This window comes from Ictalurus punctatus, chromosome 18 (genome assembly GCF_001660625.3).
Source record: "Ictalurus punctatus breed USDA103 chromosome 18, Coco_2.0, whole genome shotgun sequence".
NCBI classification, from domain to species: domain Eukaryota; kingdom Metazoa; phylum Chordata; class Actinopteri; order Siluriformes; family Ictaluridae; genus Ictalurus; species Ictalurus punctatus.
In genome coordinates this window covers 9,883,129-9,900,140 of record NC_030433.2, presented here as the reverse complement: position 1 = coordinate 9,900,140, position 17,012 = coordinate 9,883,129, and the positions used below count along the sequence as shown (strand labels likewise).

Sequence of the window (17,012 nt, the reverse complement as noted above, 5' to 3'; positions counted from 1 at the left end):
AACAGGGAGGAGACAGAACAGAAACAAAACTAACGCACTTGTCCATAGTAAACAATGTCACAGTTATCAACATTTGAAGAGTACCTGGCTCGTACATGCGCGTGCCCTCCGGCACTCCAAGAGCGCTGCAGCTCTGACTAAAGGGGAGATTGTAATATAACCCCCCCCCAACGTGCGAAGAGCATGCGCTCGCTGAGCACTCACGCACCGGGCTCATGCATGCTGGCACTCCAAGCACACTGCAGGCTACAGCTCTGACTAAAGGGGAGATCATGACACTCAGTTTACCTCTTGGTGTGGTATGGATATATTCTTGGATAAATGGGAAAACATTCCTTGACATGTCCATAAAAGTCTGTTATAAGCTTGCACTAATTTCCAGCAGTTTTCTTTTGATGGTGGTGGTGATGATGATACTTTGTTCTCTCTTTTTCTATCTCTCTACATCTCACTGTTATTCAGATTTCATCGCAAACATTTCTGTGCACAAGCAGTTTTTTCCAGATGAGGAGGACCAAAAGGGTGCAGCAAAAGCTCTGATGCGTCTCCAGGATACATATCACCTAGACTCTGAGAGCTTCTCCAAAGGCAGACTGCCAGGTTAGAGGCACAGTAACTTTATTTCTGGTTTCTGATCACTCCTTTGACTTTTCATTAATATTTTAACATATAAAAAGTAAAAGTGGGCAGCTAAGAACAAGTCTGAATGTGGTAAAGGGTATCTTGTGACCTGATCACTTGGACCGTTTTCAAAGGTGGTCTGAAAACACACACAAATATATATATTTTTTAAAACGTTTGGTTGACAAATAGCCTGCAAACAATCACTCCATGTCCATATGACACGTTTGAACCAACTACATTAATCTATTGATTTTTGAACCCTTTCTCACACTGACTGCTACACAGGGCTGCTACGCCCTCAAATCCTCAAATTACAGGTGACATGGCATAGCAGGTGAATTGAAGTAAGGTAATATAATTATAGGGTCATTCCATCTCAAGTGGTCCAACACAAATTGCTTGCTCTTACCTTTTATGATTACCTCTAAGTATTGCATTGTAAACCCACCAGTTTTTTATTTTGTTATTTTTCTTTATTTGGTGTAACCAAGATGGCATCTTTTTGTGATGGCACACAATAAATTTTGGTTATACAGCTGTTTATTGAAACTTCAATATCTTGGCTCAGGATGGTCCTAGCTCCATAAAACAAAAACTGATCTCTAGATCACATTACCAGATACATATATAAACATTTAGTACATTCTTGTTCCTTAGACTTAGAATGAAGTCCTACTGTAATGCTCAAGATTGTTCACAGTTCCACTTTTACAGTCAGTGTATAATGGGAAGGGCCTGCCATGGCCAGTCCCCTAACTTGAAACCCATAGAAAACCTGTGGGGTGAACTGAAGAGGAGAGTCCACCAGCGTGGACCTTGAAATTTGAAGGAGAAATTCTGTATGGAGGAATGGTCTTCATCAGGCATTATAGGAGAAGACTCAGAGCTGTTATCTTGGCAAAGCCAGGTAGCACAAAGTATTGACTAAAAGGGTGCCAATAATTGTTGCACACATATATTTTACAAAGATATTGTTTTATAAACCTGTGTTATGTTTGCAATTGTTTGATATCCATAAAAGCAGAGTATTTTATGAATTTCTTTAACAAAGGATCAAAGGTTAAACAATTGGACTTCAAGGGCCAGATTTGAAGAATATTGTCTACATGGCCGTATTTAGTGATTTGGGGGCCCCAGGCAAAATATAGGAATGGGGCCCTCATGTCAGTGTTTTAACATCGATATTTACATTTTCCAAATACATTATTCATCATTAATAGCAATAATTAGCGGACCTAAAAGTGGCCCTGGAATTTCTGGCCCAGAGCGAACCACCACACCCGGCCCAAGACACGCCACATCATAACACACCGGTTCATTGATGGTTATACTTTTTTTTAACACCACATACTAGAATAAAAATATAAAAGAAATATAAATGCTATATAAATATATTTATTTGAAGTAGCATTGAACAGATCAAGTCATATTTGTAAAATAGGCAAACAGAAACAGAAGAACACTGTGACAAAGAATATAAAACAATCAAGACAGCATGTTAGCTAGTCAGGAGGCATCATCTGGGTACAGTGTAGGAGAGCTGTACAACTCCTGAATCATGACTGAAACTTTTTTTTAACAGTAACATGAATCCACATCTAATAATTTTCCGTCCCTAAAAATAGACCACTACTACTTCGACTACTACTATTACTATTACTAATGCTATTATAACATAATAATAATAATGTATTTTATTTTCTAATATTATGCAACTAACCTTGATTTTTCAATTCAATTAGATTCAATTTGTATAGTGCTTTTTACAATAGACATTGTCTCAAAGTAGCTTTACAGAAACATATAAACACAGTATACAGATTTTAAATGTGCGAATTTATCCCAATTGAGCAAGCCGGTGGCGACCGCGGCAAGAAAAAACTCCCTAAGATGTTAAGAGGAAGAAATCTATAGAGGAACCAGACTCAGAAGGGAACCCATCCTCATCTGGGTAACAACAGATAGTGTAAAAAAGTTAATTATGGTTTTATATGAAGTCTGTTTGGCCTTAGAAGCAGCCGTAGTCCCAGCAATCTGGAATTGGAGTAGATGAGAGCTCCATCCAGAGGTAGGACATCCGAAACGGATCATGCAGGTCCGGAGAGCAGAAAGGATCAGGTTCTCTTGTATCTCCGTAAAATCGTCTATGGCTCAACAGAAGGAGATAGGGAGAGAAAAGATTGTTAGGACTGTGCTTTGCGTAACAGAAAGTCTAGTCAGGTAGGCTTGAGTAAACAAATACGTTTTAAGCCTAGACTTAAACACTGAGACTGTGTCTGAGTCACGAACACTAATTTGAAGACTATTCCATAACTGTGGAGCTCTATAAGAGAAAGCTCTTCCCCCTGCTGTAGCCTTCGCTATTCGAGGTACCGTCAAATATCCTGCACCTTTTGATCTAAGTAGGCATGGCAGATCATAGAAAACCAAAAAGGTCGCTTAGATACTGTGGCGCAAGACCGATTAGTGCTTTATAAGTTAATAATAGTATTTTATAATCATTGCGTGATTTCACTGGGAGCCAGTGCAGTGTTGATAAGCTCGGGGTGATGTGGTCGTATCTTCTGGTTCTAGTTAGGACTCTAGCAGCTACATTCTGCACTAACTGGAGTTTGTTTATGCACCTACCGGAACATCCAGACAGTAAGGCATTACAGTAATCTAGAGGTGCCGAGAGCATAAACTAATATTTCTGCATCATGTAGTGACAATATATTTCTTATTTTAGAAATATTTCTAAGATGAAAGAAGGCTATACTAGTAATATTATCTACATGAGCATCAAATGATAGACTGGAGTCAATAATTACTCCAAGGTCTTTTACTGCTGTACATGACGAAACAAAGTCCATCCAAAGTTACTAAGAAATCAGAAAGCTTACTTCTAGCTACACATGGTCCTAGTACAAGTATTTCTGTCTTATCGGAATTAAGTAATTGGCAGGTAATAAGCACACAACTTCTAATGTCCTTTACACATTCCTCAACTTTACTAAGCTGCTGTCTGTCCTCTGGCTTCGCTGAAACATACAGCTGTGTATCATCAGCATAACAGTGGAAGCTAATTCCATGTTTATGAATAATTTTACCTAAAGGTAGCATATATAAAGTAAAAAGCATTGGGCCTAAAGCAGAACCTTGTGGAACACCAAATTTAACCTCGGAATGCATGCAGAAGTCACCATTTACATCTACGAACTGATACTGATTGGTCAAATAAGACCTGAGCCAGGAGAGGACCGTTCCCTTAATGCCAAAAACATTTTTTTATCTATCAAGAAGAATAGTATGATCTATAGCATCAAAAGCTGCACTAAGGTCAAGTAATACAAGCAATGAGACACAACCCTGATCAGAGACCAGTAGTAGGTCATTTACTACTTTAACTAATGCTGTCTCTGTGCTATGATGAGATCTAAAACTCGACTGATACATTTCATGAATGTTATTCCTATGCAAGTACAAGCATAGCTGCTGTGCTACAACCTTTTCTAAGATCTTGGAGGTGAAGGGGAGATTTGATATAGGTCTATAGCTGCACAGTTGAGAGGGGTCAAGGTCATGTTTTTTAAGCAGGGGTTTAATAACCACTAATTTAAATGATTCAGGTACATAGCCAGTGCTAAGAGAAGAATTGATTATATTTAAAAGCGGTTCAATTACTCCAGGACAAATCAGTTTAAAGAAACATGTACAGTATCTCACAAAAGTGAGTACACCCCTCACATTTTTGTAAATATTTGATTATATCTTTTCATGTGACAACACTGAAGAAATGACACTTTGCTACAATGTAAAGTAGTGAGTGTACAGCTTGTATAACAGTGTAAATTTGCTGTCCCCTCAAAATAACTCAACACACATGCATTAATGTCTAAACCACTGGCAACAAAAGTGAGTACACTCCTAAGTGAAAATGTCTAAATTGGGCCCAATTAGCCATTTTCCCTCCCCGGTGTCATGTGACTTGTTAGTGTTACAAGGTCTCCGGTGTGAATGGGGAGCAGGTGTGTTAAATTTTATGTCATCGTTCTCACACTCCCTCATACTGGTCACTGGAAGTTCAACATGGCACCTCATGGCAAAGAACTCTCTGAGAAAAGAATCGTTGCTCCACATAAAGATGGCCTAGGCTATAAGAAGATTGCCAAGACCCTGACACTGAGCTGCAGTACGGTGGCCAAGACCATACAGTGGTTTAACAGGACAGGTTCCACTCAGAACAGGCCTCGCCATGGTCGACCAAAGAAATTGAGTGCACGTGCTCAGCGTCATATCCCAAGGTTGTCTTTGGGAAATAGACATGTGAGTTTTGCCAGCATTGCTCCATAGATTGAAGGGGTGGGGGGTCAGCCTGTCAGTGCTCAGACCATATGCCACACACTGCATCAAATTATGCCACACACTGCATGACTGTTGTCCCAGAAGGAAGCCTCTTCTAAAGATGATGCACAAGAAAGCCCGCAAACAGTTTGCTGAAGACAAGCAGACTAAGGATATGGATTACTGGAACCATGTCTTGTGGTCTGATGAGGCCAAGATAAATTATTTGGTTCATATGGTGTCAAGCGTGTGTGGTGGCAACCAGGTGAGGAGTACAAAGACGAGTGTGTCTTGCCTACAGTCAAGCATAGTGGTGGAAGTGTCATGGTCTGGGGCTACATGAGTGCTGCCGGCACTGGGGAGCGCCAGTTCATTGAGGAAACCATGAATGCCAACAGGTACTGTGACATACTGAAGCAGAGCATGATCCCCTCCCTTCGAAGACTGGGCTGCAGGGCAACCTGTGAAGCTCTGGTGAACTCCATGCCGAAGAGGGTTAAGGCAGTCCTGGAAAATAATGGTGGCCACACAAAACATTGACACATTGGGCCCAATTTGGCCATTTTCACAGGGGTGTACTCACTTTTGTTGGCAGCGGTTTAGACATTAATGGCTGTGCGTTAAGTTATTTTGAGGGGACAGCAAATTTACACTGTTATACAAGCTGTACACTCACTGCAATTGCATACTAATGGCTTACAGTTACCCCCTTTTTGTCTCTAGAATGGGACATGTCAAGGTTGCCCCCTCTCTCCTTTACTTTTTAGTCTTGCTATAGAGCCTGTAGCTTTTGGCTTCCTAGCCATGATGGTTTTGAAGGAATTCCACGCTATGGTTTAGTTCATGAACGTTCTCTCTATGCTGATGATCTTAGTATATTGTGTATTGTATATTTCTAATCCCACCTTCTCCTTTCCCATAATTTTGGACAAATTTGGCCATTTGTTTGGCTATAAGATAAATTTGCAAAAAAGCTAGCTACTTTTTGTTAACCATGAGGCCAGGAAACTCTCATTTTCGCTTTTTCCCTTTAAGATTTCACTAGGTGAATTTAAATACTTTTTTTTTCAAACACTAGTGGATAAATCCAAGTTAGATATGTCTTGATAGACCTTGCAGCATTTATGCCTTGTGGGTTGCATTAATCTTGTTAAAATGGTCATTTTGCACAAATTCCTCCCAACTTTTTCAATACGCTCTGATTTGCATTAACAAGCCTTTTTTTTCACCACTTTTGCTGGTGTTTTGTGTTAATTTCTTTTGGGGAATAAGCTGGTGCATCTCAAGAAATCAGTTCTCCAACTCCCCAAGTCTAAGGGAGGCCACGTACTTACTAACTTCCAACAAGACTACTGGGCTTAAAATATTAGTAAGATTTTCTACTGGATTTTTTACTGAGCATTTTACTGAGCATTCCAATATCTGAACGGACCAGCACGCACTTACCTCAAAGCACTTATCACACCCCACTCCGCTTTAAATCTGATGCGGGCAGCTAAAGGAAGCCACGAAGCCAGAGCATAGCAATGGGGTGGTGTGGGAGAATTTAAGAAGATTGTAAACCAGTCACACAGCTTCATTCTGGATCAGTTGCAGAGGTTAAATGGCACTCTGAGGCAGACCTGCCAGAAGCAAGTTGTTGTAGTCCAGTCTCAAAATGACAAGGGACTGAAAAGCACCTGAGTGTCCTGTATGGATAGAAATGGACGAGTCCTTCTGTTGTTGTAGAGGAGCAATCGACGTGAGCGTGTCAAATTAGCAGTGTGAGTTGAAAAGGACAGTTGATTGCCCATGGTTACCTCAAGGTTGCATGCAGTGACGGTGAGATCAGAGAGTTGTCCAGGGAGATTGCAAGATCCTGACATGGGGATGAATTACCTGGAATGAACAGCAGTTCAGTTTCACTAGGATTAAGATTCAGCTGATGAGCTGCCATCCATAGAGAGAGATGGTTTGTATGTTTTGTTAAACCTTATCTTGGTCTAGGTTAAAGGTCATCACCAATCATCCTTATCTAGGTGTGGTCAAAGATAAATAATGTTGTGTGTGTTCTTTCACATAGATCAATCAAATCAACCATTGATCTTCACAGATGAAGGTTATAGATAAATAAGGTTACGTGTTCTTTCACATAGATCAATCAAATCAACCTTTGATATTGACAGGTATAGGTCAAAGATAAATAATGTTGCATGTGTGCTTTCACATAGATCAATCAAAACCTTTGAACGTTATAGATAAATAATGTTAGGTTTGTTCCTTCACGTAGATCAACTTTTGGTCTTGACAGATGAAGTTTATAGATAAATAATGTTAGGTTTGTTGTAATCTGTTGTGTTCCCACACATCTGATAAATATTTAGGTTATTACTAAATGATTATTGTCAATAGTAAACTTTAAATCCGGTTTTGGTGCATTTCCACACACACACACACACACACACACACACACACACACACACACATGCATACATAAGACTGATGAGATAATAAGTAAATGATTAATAATGAATTTCCATACACATCTAAGCAAAAATATGCCGCATACACACACAGACACACACACACACACACACACACACACACAGGAGATACTCCCTGGCCAATCAGAATGAAAGAAATTAAAATGCTCCATTCAGTAGGTGGTGGTATAGACACCATTTTAGAAGAAGATGAAGACCACACCCACCCTCTTGATTTTAAATACTCTGTATGTAGAACAACCTGTATGAGTTTTCAACATGGCTGCTGCTTGCCCTAATGTACCGAAAAAAGTTCAGTCTACTTTGGAAAGAAATTTAGAGAAAAAAATTTAGAGCATGAAAAGATTCAATATTGGGTAATGTCAAACGGTTGTACAGACAGATTTTTTTTTCGATGCAGAAAAAGGAGACGTTGTGCTATTCAAGTTCTCTGTCGTCACATCCACTAGAGCCGTGCTACTGAGAACGTAACTTTTGACAACGGTGACTTTTGACAAGGATTTTGACTACACTGTTAGAACAGATTTATTTTCACCGTATGTGTACAGGCGTAAATGGAGCAGTACATCTCTGCAATGCAAATATCACATCAGAGCAAGAAATTTCTCCAAGAACCAGGTTTCACTGCACTGTGTTGCTGTATTAACCGGTGACTACGCATCTGATAAAAAAGATAACTGTGAAGTGAGGTATGAATGAACCAGCTAACATGATCTACAATGCTAAACCAACAAATGGATTAATTATTCAAAAAATTTGGAAGAAACAAAGAAACAGTGGAAATAAAAGTAAGGCTACAAGATTTCTTCTGAGATCTTCAGTATACTAGTCTTGAGCAGAAACTCCACCTTCCCCAAGACTACTACCGCATGATGTATAAATGAGTCTGACTACATATCGAGTCAAAGCCTTCTGAGCATCAACAAGCGATATGGCTCGTGGACTCAGACCTGTTTTTGTTTAACTCTGTTTCTACCCTGGTTTGTTTCTTATCTCTGGAACAAGCTGACCAGCCACATACATGGGAAACCAAAATATGCCACATCTATTCTGACTGCGAGAAAAGCCTGAAGCCAAAAAAAAAAAAAATTGCTGAAGAAATTCGTAAATACTGTGTGTATTTCAAGTTTTATCTTGCATGTTTTGCTCAAATGTTTGAATGTAAAATTAATCATGTATCTTAACCTATGTGTGATTTAAAATTGTTTAGAAAGGGAAAATGCTACTTTGATTGAATATGTAATACCTTGCACACGTGTTCTGAGATAAAATGCTTAATCTACACTTGCGTTTGATCATTCTTGTCTTGACACTCGAAAATGACCGAACAATTGATGAAGAATATACAGTATCTCACAAAAGTGAGTACACCCCTCACATTTTTGTAAATAATTGATTATATCTTTTCATGTGACATCACTGAAGAAATGACACTTTGCCACAATGTAAAGTAGTGAGCGTACAGCTTGTGTAAAATTGTAAATTTGCTGTCCTCTCAAAATAACTCAACACACAGCCATTAATGTCTAAACCGCTGGCAATAAAAGTGAGTACACCCCTAAGTGAAAATGTCCAAATTGGGCCCAATTAGCCATTTCCCTCCCCGGTGTCATGTGACTTGTTAGTGTTACAAGGTTTCAGGTGTGAATGGGGAGCAGGTGTGTTAAATTTGGTGTCATCGCTCTCACACTCCCTCATACTGGTCACTGGAAGTTCAACATGGCACCTCGTGGCAAAGAACTCTCTGAGGATCTGAAAAAAAGAATTGTTGCTTTACATGAAGATGGCCTAGGCTATAAGAAGATTGCCAAGACCCTGACACTGAGCTGCAGCACAGTGGCCAAGACCATACAGCGGTTTAACAGGACAGGTTCCACTCAGAACAGGCCTCGCCATGGTCGACCAAAGAAGTTGAGTGCACGTGCACAGCATCATATCTAGAGGTTGTCAATAGACGTATGAGTGCTGCCAGCATTGCTGCAGAGGTTGAAGGGGTGGGGGGGTCAGCCTGTCAGTGCTCAGACCATACGCCGCACACTGCATCAAATTGGTCTGCATGGCTGTCTTCCCAGAAGGAAGCCTCTTCTAAAGATGATGCACAAGAAAGCCTGCAAACAGGTTGATGAAGACAAGCAGACTAAGGACATGGATTACTGGAACCATGTCCTGTGGTCTGATGAGACCAAGATAAACTTATTTGGTTCAGATGGTGTCAAGCGTGTGTGGAGGCAACCAGGTGAGGAGTACAAAGACAAGTGTGTCTTGCCTACAGTCAAGCATGGTGGTGGGAGTGTCATGGTCTGGGGCTGCATGAGTGCTGCCGGCACTGGGGAGCTACAGTTCATTGAGGGAACCATGAATGCCAACATGTACTGTGACATACTGAAGCAGAGCATGATCAGTATGCAATATTCCAGCATAATAATGACCCCAAACACACCTCCAAGACAACCACTGCCTTGCTAAAGAAGCTGAGGGTGAAGGTGATGGACTGGCCAAGCATGTCTCCAGATGTAAACCCTATTGAGCATCTGTGGGGCATCCTTAAACAGAATGTGGAGGAGCACAGGGTCTCTAACATCCACCAGCTATATGACGTCGTCATGGAGGAGTGGAAGAGGACTCCAGTGGCAACCTGTGAAGCTCTGGTGAACTCCATGCCCAGCAGGGTTAAAGCAGTGCTGGAAAATAATGGTGGCCACACAAAATATTGACACTTTGGGCCCAATTCGGACATTTTCATTTAGGGTTGTACTCACTTTTGTTGGCAGCGGTTTAGACATTAATGGCTGTGTGTTGAGTTATTTTGAGGGGACAGCAAATTTACACTGTTACACAAGCTGTACACTCCCTACATTACATTGTAACAAAGTGTCATTTCTTCAGTGTTGTCACATTAAAAGTTATAATCAAATATTTACAAAAATGTGAGGGGTGTTCTCACTTTTATGAGATACTGTATATTATACGCTGTCAGAACATGGTTCGTATGGTGGCGCTGAGAGTTTGCAAAGAGCTATTGTGGAGAAAATAGGTAAAAGAGCTAATGATACTGAAATAAAAAAATGGTTAGCAGAGCAGGATGCATATAGTCTACATAAACCAGTATCTACAAAGTTTAAAAGAAACAAGGTATTTGTAAAGCACTTCGATGAACAATGGCAAGCTGATTTAGTCGATATGAGCAACCTGTCAGAGAGTAATGACAAGGAGAAATTTATGATCACATGTATAGATATTTTATCCAAATATGCCTGGCTATGTGTGTTATGAAACAAGACCAGACTTGAGGTAACTAAAGCCTTTGATTCTATTCTAAAGGAAGGTAGAGTCCTCAAAAAACTACAAACTGGCCAAGGGAAGGAGTTTTTTTAACAAAAACTTTCAAACATTAATGAAAAAACATGACATTGTTCCCTTTGCTACAGGTACTGGGCAAAAAGTATTGGTGTGTGAAAGGTTCAACAGAACGCTAAAGACCAGGATGTGGAGATATTTTACGGCTTTTAACACAAGAAAATACACTGACATAGTCCCGGATTTGTTTCAAGCATACAATCACAATTACCATTCCAGAATCAAAATGAAACCTGCCGAGGTCAACAAAGCCAATTCCTTCAGAGTATTTAGAACCCTCTATGGACTGTTCTCGCCTAAATTAAAGTCAGTGATATCGTTAGAATTTCCCGTTTAAAAAGACAGTTTGAAAAAGGATATGAGCAAAACTTTACAGATAAATATTTTACAATCTCCGAACAGATACAGAGAGATCCCCCAGTATATAAATTACAAGACTATGATGGTGAAAAAATTGAGGGAACATTTTATGAACCTGAGTTACAAAAGATCATTATTGGGAAGGACAAGGCATTTAAAAATGAGAAAATCTTGGCTGAAAAGACCCCAAACCGGAAAAAAAGTTTGCCTAGTGAAATGGGTGGGGTGGCCCGATTAAATTAAATTTCTGGGTTTCGGTCGAAGACGTAGTTAACATGACAAAAGGATCGTCATGAACAAAACTGAAAAACAGAAGCGCCTAATCCCGCTGATATTCATGCAGGCTTTTACACGATGTATGTATATACAGACATTATTGAATATCAACGAGTTGGTGACAGTTTTGTCTCATTACTGAGATGCGTACATATAACAGGTGAAAACAACAAAGTCGTCACAATTACTTATGATAAGATGCATTACCTACCGCGCACCACAAACCACATTACCGATATAGTAATTGAAGTCAAAACGGATCAGAACCAGCATATACCTTTCAGTTACGGGAAATTTATAGCTAAACTACACTTTAGACCCACTAAACATTCGTTCCGTATGTAAAAATGATGGATAGGGGCTGTGTTCATTCATATGTGGATTATTATGTCTACCAGGCTGGAAATGGCCTTCCAGGTTTTCGAGGCACCCCCACCATGTATGGGTCAGGACTAGGAGGTCTGTTCAAGGGTCTTTTTAGGATGGCAGTTCCGTTCCTCAAAAGGGGTTTTGCTATTGCAAAACCTCATTTAAAAACAGCGGCCAAAGGTATTGTAAGCGATGTATTGAGCAACATTATGAGCAAACAAACTCAGAATCAAAACGGATCAGGCCTTGCATTGATTGCGTGTAAAAAAATAAATCTAAAAGGCCCCCAGGGTGTCGACACGTGATTCCAAATAAAAGACGTAAGGTTACTAAAACCACTATGAAAAAGAGAGCAGAGAGGCAACAGGCATCCTTCCATCTTGCACACAAGGAAGCAGCTGAGCATTTTCTAACATTATGGCTTTCTTACAGTCTCAGACTGTGCCTCAGCGTGTACTAAGGCAGAATTGGATATTTTCACATTACCTTGTACCCAATCGAGTATCGAAAAGTACACTTATGTCGAAATACCTCCTCTTTCTGCTCTGATGGACATCGTGAACCCTGATGGTTCCAACATAGGTAACAATGCAAAGGTTGGGGTCATTAACTAGCCTCACTTTTGTCACAAGTGGATGTCATGCTCGTGGTTCATCTTATTTCTCAATCTAGCAGTACATACCGTGCTACCTTTGAAAGTCTTCTCAACTATGGAAAAGATAACCTGGGAACCCAATTTTGCACCGGGCTATTCTTCAAAGACACAGTGGGCAAAATTGCAAATTTCATTTTGAAAATACTCAATGCTTCTCTTTTTATGAAGAAAGTAACCGTCTTACCGTCTATAAAACTCAGTCATGGGCAAGCATTTCTCAGTGCCACAGCCAAGTACCCGATTGAAAAAGTCTGTATGAAGACCTTCAGTTTAGCCGCAGGGAGCCGCATTTGTTCACGAGAACCTTTTCCTTGGACCGTTACCAAAAACCATTATCTTTGAGATGGTAGACAACGATGCTTTCAGTGGATTATACAATAAAAACCCTTTTAATTTTAAACATTATGATGCAGAGTTTATTGCGCTCAATAACGGTACTCAATATTCTGCAAAACCGTTTCAGCCTGTTTTTCAGTCCGGTAACGTGGTCCATGAATTCCATTCTTTAAATTTAGCATCAGGAAAGGAGCTAAAAGATCAGGCTTTGACAGTAAACAGAGAAGAGTACCTGAACAGATATTCTCATACTTTATTTGTATTCATCCTGAATCCTGATGATGATCTAATCACATACGCCGGTTTCGACAGTATTCTAGAAATAAACAATCAAAGAATCGTGCTCATCTATTACCAGTAACACATGGATACCGGAAAAATAACACGGTATCATGGCCTGTAATGAGCTACCTATGAGTACACTGAGAAAGTTTCCTGCTTTGTTCATTGTAAACACACATCCAAGACACCTGCCGGGTGAGCACTGGCTAGCTTTATGCCTTAATGACGAAACCACCGGAGAATTTTTTGACTCTGTAAGAAAAAATGAAGAGGATGTCGAAGATCTCAAAGAAGAACTTTATTCTTGGGTTTGGACGAGAGGCATTCAAGAACCATCACAGCCAGTGGGAACATCGTAATGTGATCATTGAGTTATCTGCAATTTGGCGTCTTAATAAAGAACATATACAGCATAACATAATGTATTGGGAAACAGTGAGGAATATACATATGCAAAGAACAGGTTTGAAGGTTACATCCTAAATTAAACTTGAATAAGCAATAGATAAGTCTCTGTCATGCATCCGTCATGGATTGAATGACCTTGTCTGTTGGGTAATATTTACATATGAAAAGTAATAATTTCCCATAGACCATGTTGACTCTAGTCTCATATAAAATGAGGTGAAATTTAACAGGCAAAGTGTCTGGCTTCAATTGACAAGGATAGAGAAGTGACAGAGAACAATTGTTCAAGAAGGGTCATAGTTGCATATTGTTACAAGCCCTTTTTTATGAGAGATGAAAGATAGGGCTGATGTGATGGTGTGAATGTCCTTTACAGTCTCTTCTTCTTCCTGTAGTCCCTCATGGAGATAATCATCTGTTTGCAAAACCTGCAGCCTCACTAGGGCCTTAAGCTTGAGATTTTCTTACAGAGCTCTTGTGCACTAGTCCTACTGGATATTCCCAGATTCTTCCAGATGAATCCAAGTACCCTCTCCACAAACCCCAATAACTTCTGCCTGAAGGTGGTTTCCCTAGGATGATTTACTTGTAGATCTTCTGTTAGGTGGTCCGTGGATGAGCTGGTTGCTACAGCACCATGATACCTCAGAAATGCTGTTGAAGAGAGGTCTTTATACCTTCCTGTCACACATTCTCCCTGGCACCGTTCATCCAAATCCGGAGACCACATCGTCAGATTCACTAGGACTGGAACATGGATCCATTGGACATTGATTAGCACTCTGGGATAGGGTTTTGTCACCACACCTGATGAAGGAACTGGTTGCTCCGGCACTCTTGCATCTTTACTGCTGTCAGGAGGGCTGCCATCATAATCACATCTTTATTTCCTTTGGTTAGGAGATACTGAAAAACACATGCAAACAGAAAGAATTGTCCCCATTTTGTCCCACACAACACATCACACAACACCTTCTGAACACACACAATAAATAAAATAATCCATAAAACATTACAAACACATACACTCACTTGCTCGGGGTCTACGCCTGGCCACAAGAACATGTTTTCTATCTTGTTCTTCACTTTTGTTACACCTAAGTGTCCCCCCTGATTGTGGATATGATACAAAATATCATGCCGCAGTCTTATAGGTGGAACCCACGCTGGAGTGTCGCCACATCTGTACAGTAACATGTTGTCTTGTATGTTTAGCTGTGCATCATGCTTGGAAAACAAACCATCTACAATAGATTGTCCATTATTCTTCGGTCTGATTGCTTCTGTTACTGATAGGTCATGGTGTTGAGTGCTTTTCAGGCCTACCGGTTCTCTAATGTTGATAGCTGCAATTGATTCTAGCTCTGTGACACCTGAAAATGTTATTCCTTCGACAGCAGCTTTTTTTTACTAGCTCATCAATTATTAAATTACCATCAGCATGTTTGTCTGGTTTGTGGACAAGCCCAGTTGGGGCTAATGATGGAGAAAGGCAAGGCCTATTAATACTCTGTTCTAACGGAGAATCCACAGTACACTGTATGTAGGGCTTTGCCGCATTTGGATAATTTTACTGTCTGAGAGAGGGTGGGTCACCTCCATGTACCTTCACTTCCATCACACTAGTATCAATACAGCCACAATCCTGCTTTGAATAAACAAAAACACCTCTGTTCTGATCCAATAGTTCTGATAACTCAGAATCTTCCACCGATAAGAAGGTATCTAAGTCATAATTATATGCCTTTTTGATTGCATTTCTGAACCTAATATACTGCAACCATCACCAGTTCTACTGAGCCAGGATTTTTCTTTGGAATGGCATATTTTCTGTCTGGGATGCAACAGAAATTATTCCATCAAAACTTTCTAAAGTTATTGTGTCTTTACCATTCTGTGGGGGATTGTTGGAATGAAGAATGGTTAATGAAGCACCAGAATCAACTAACCAATCATCGCATCACCCTCCAACAGTGACATTTATGATTGGTCTACCGTGATTATCTTGTGACAGGGGTGTTACATGTGAAATGGAGGCCTGTGATCCCTATGCTGAAGAAGGCATGGCTTTAAAGCTCTGCTTCTTCATGTCATTCTCCTTGCTCAGTCTGCTTACTGTAGCCTGTAACTGGTTAAGATCAATTTTAGGAGCTGTTCTCCTAGACAAAACTTTGCGCTCCCTAGAAATATGTCCCTCTTTGCCACATGAATAGCACACTGGGGGGTTACGAGGGTTATAAGGAGGTGGTCGGTCCTTTTTATCTCCAGTAGCATGGCCCTTTCTTATCCAGGAAACCTTGCAACCTCCATTTGGATAGGGCTTTTTAATGTCTATTGCTGACACAGGATGAGATTTCCTTGAATTAGCATTACTGTTGTAAAACTGTCATTTTGGCAATAATGTCATTATACTTAGAGAGATGGGTCACATGCATTGCCACAGCAGAACGGGTAAGTGGGTCACACTTGCTAAGTAGGGCAGATTTGAAGCTGACATCAGCCTGAGTAATATCAGGATTACCACTGAACATTTTAAATGCCTCCAATAACCCTTCTGAAAATGCCACTGGGTGCTCCCCTTTCCTCATGGTCATCTCAGCTATTTCATCCCAATCAACTGACATCATTCCTAAAACTTCAAGCAATGCCTGTTTTCTTTCCAATTTATTTACAGTTCTGACCTTCACTTTCTCATTTAAGCCTCCGGACAGAGTATCAGGCAGACATATAGTTAGTACCATGCAAAGTACATTAAGCACTTTGGGTTCGTCTGTGTCAAAGTGAACAATATCAGCACATTTTATAAAATTTATACTGTTTCAAACCAGGTTTTCTGTATGTATTGTAAATTAAGTTTCATTCTAAATGTAAATTAAGGATAGCATTGATGTCCGTTCTCACAGTATTGATGTTCTTACAGGTGTGACCCCAAATGGTGAGGTGATAGGATTATCGAGACAAATGTTTTTCTGAATGCTGCTTACGGTCAAGTATCCCTTTATTCAGGGATGGTTCTTGATGTCCCACTGTCACTCCCATGATATAACTGTGTGAATGTCACTTTAGGTGGTATTATACGCATATTGCTCAGACCCAGATAAATTGTCCCTTTGATAATTCTGCCATTTTGGGGAACAAGCTGATACTAACACAGTTCAGGGTGGAGTCTGTAATTTCTTACAACCCGTACGGAAACCCTCAAGATTATGAACTCTTTCCTCGCTCGATTAATTATTTTTTGACAGAGAACTGTTGCAAAATAAAATATAGCCTTGTACAAGTTCAAAACTTTACTTCAGTTTGCTGCGGGCAACACTATGTGTTCCCTTTCAAAGGAAACTCCATGTTGCGTTTAGCATAACACTATGGGAGCGCCCTCGTGAGCGACCGGCATGCGAAGATTGTGTAAAATCATGCCTATTTATAGGCCTGCCATGATCAGGTGACGTGGCAATTAAGTGCGTCTCGTGATATACATATGGCACCTGTGAACCGAGCGGTCAGCCTTATTATCTTCAGCGAGACTGCATGTCGGTTGT

The 17,012-nt window shown here is 40.2% G+C and overlaps 1 protein-coding gene across 12 annotated transcripts in view; it reads left to right on the top strand.

Annotated features, from left to right (window-relative positions):
• Positions 1 to 17,012, top strand: part of p4ha2 (procollagen-proline, 2-oxoglutarate 4-dioxygenase (proline 4-hydroxylase), alpha polypeptide 2) — a 112,334-nt gene that overhangs the window by 40,985 nt on the left and 54,337 nt on the right. For 11 of the 12 annotated variants that reach the window (XM_017492819.3, XM_017492825.3, XM_017492824.3 and 8 more), the window contains one exon: positions 463 to 600. The exons of the other annotated variant lie outside the window; for it this stretch is intronic. In XM_017492819.3, coding sequence (XP_017348308.1) covers positions 463 to 600 — 138 coding nt within the window. The remainder of the gene's footprint in view (positions 1 to 462; positions 601 to 17,012) is intronic. 12 annotated transcript variants of the gene reach the window in all.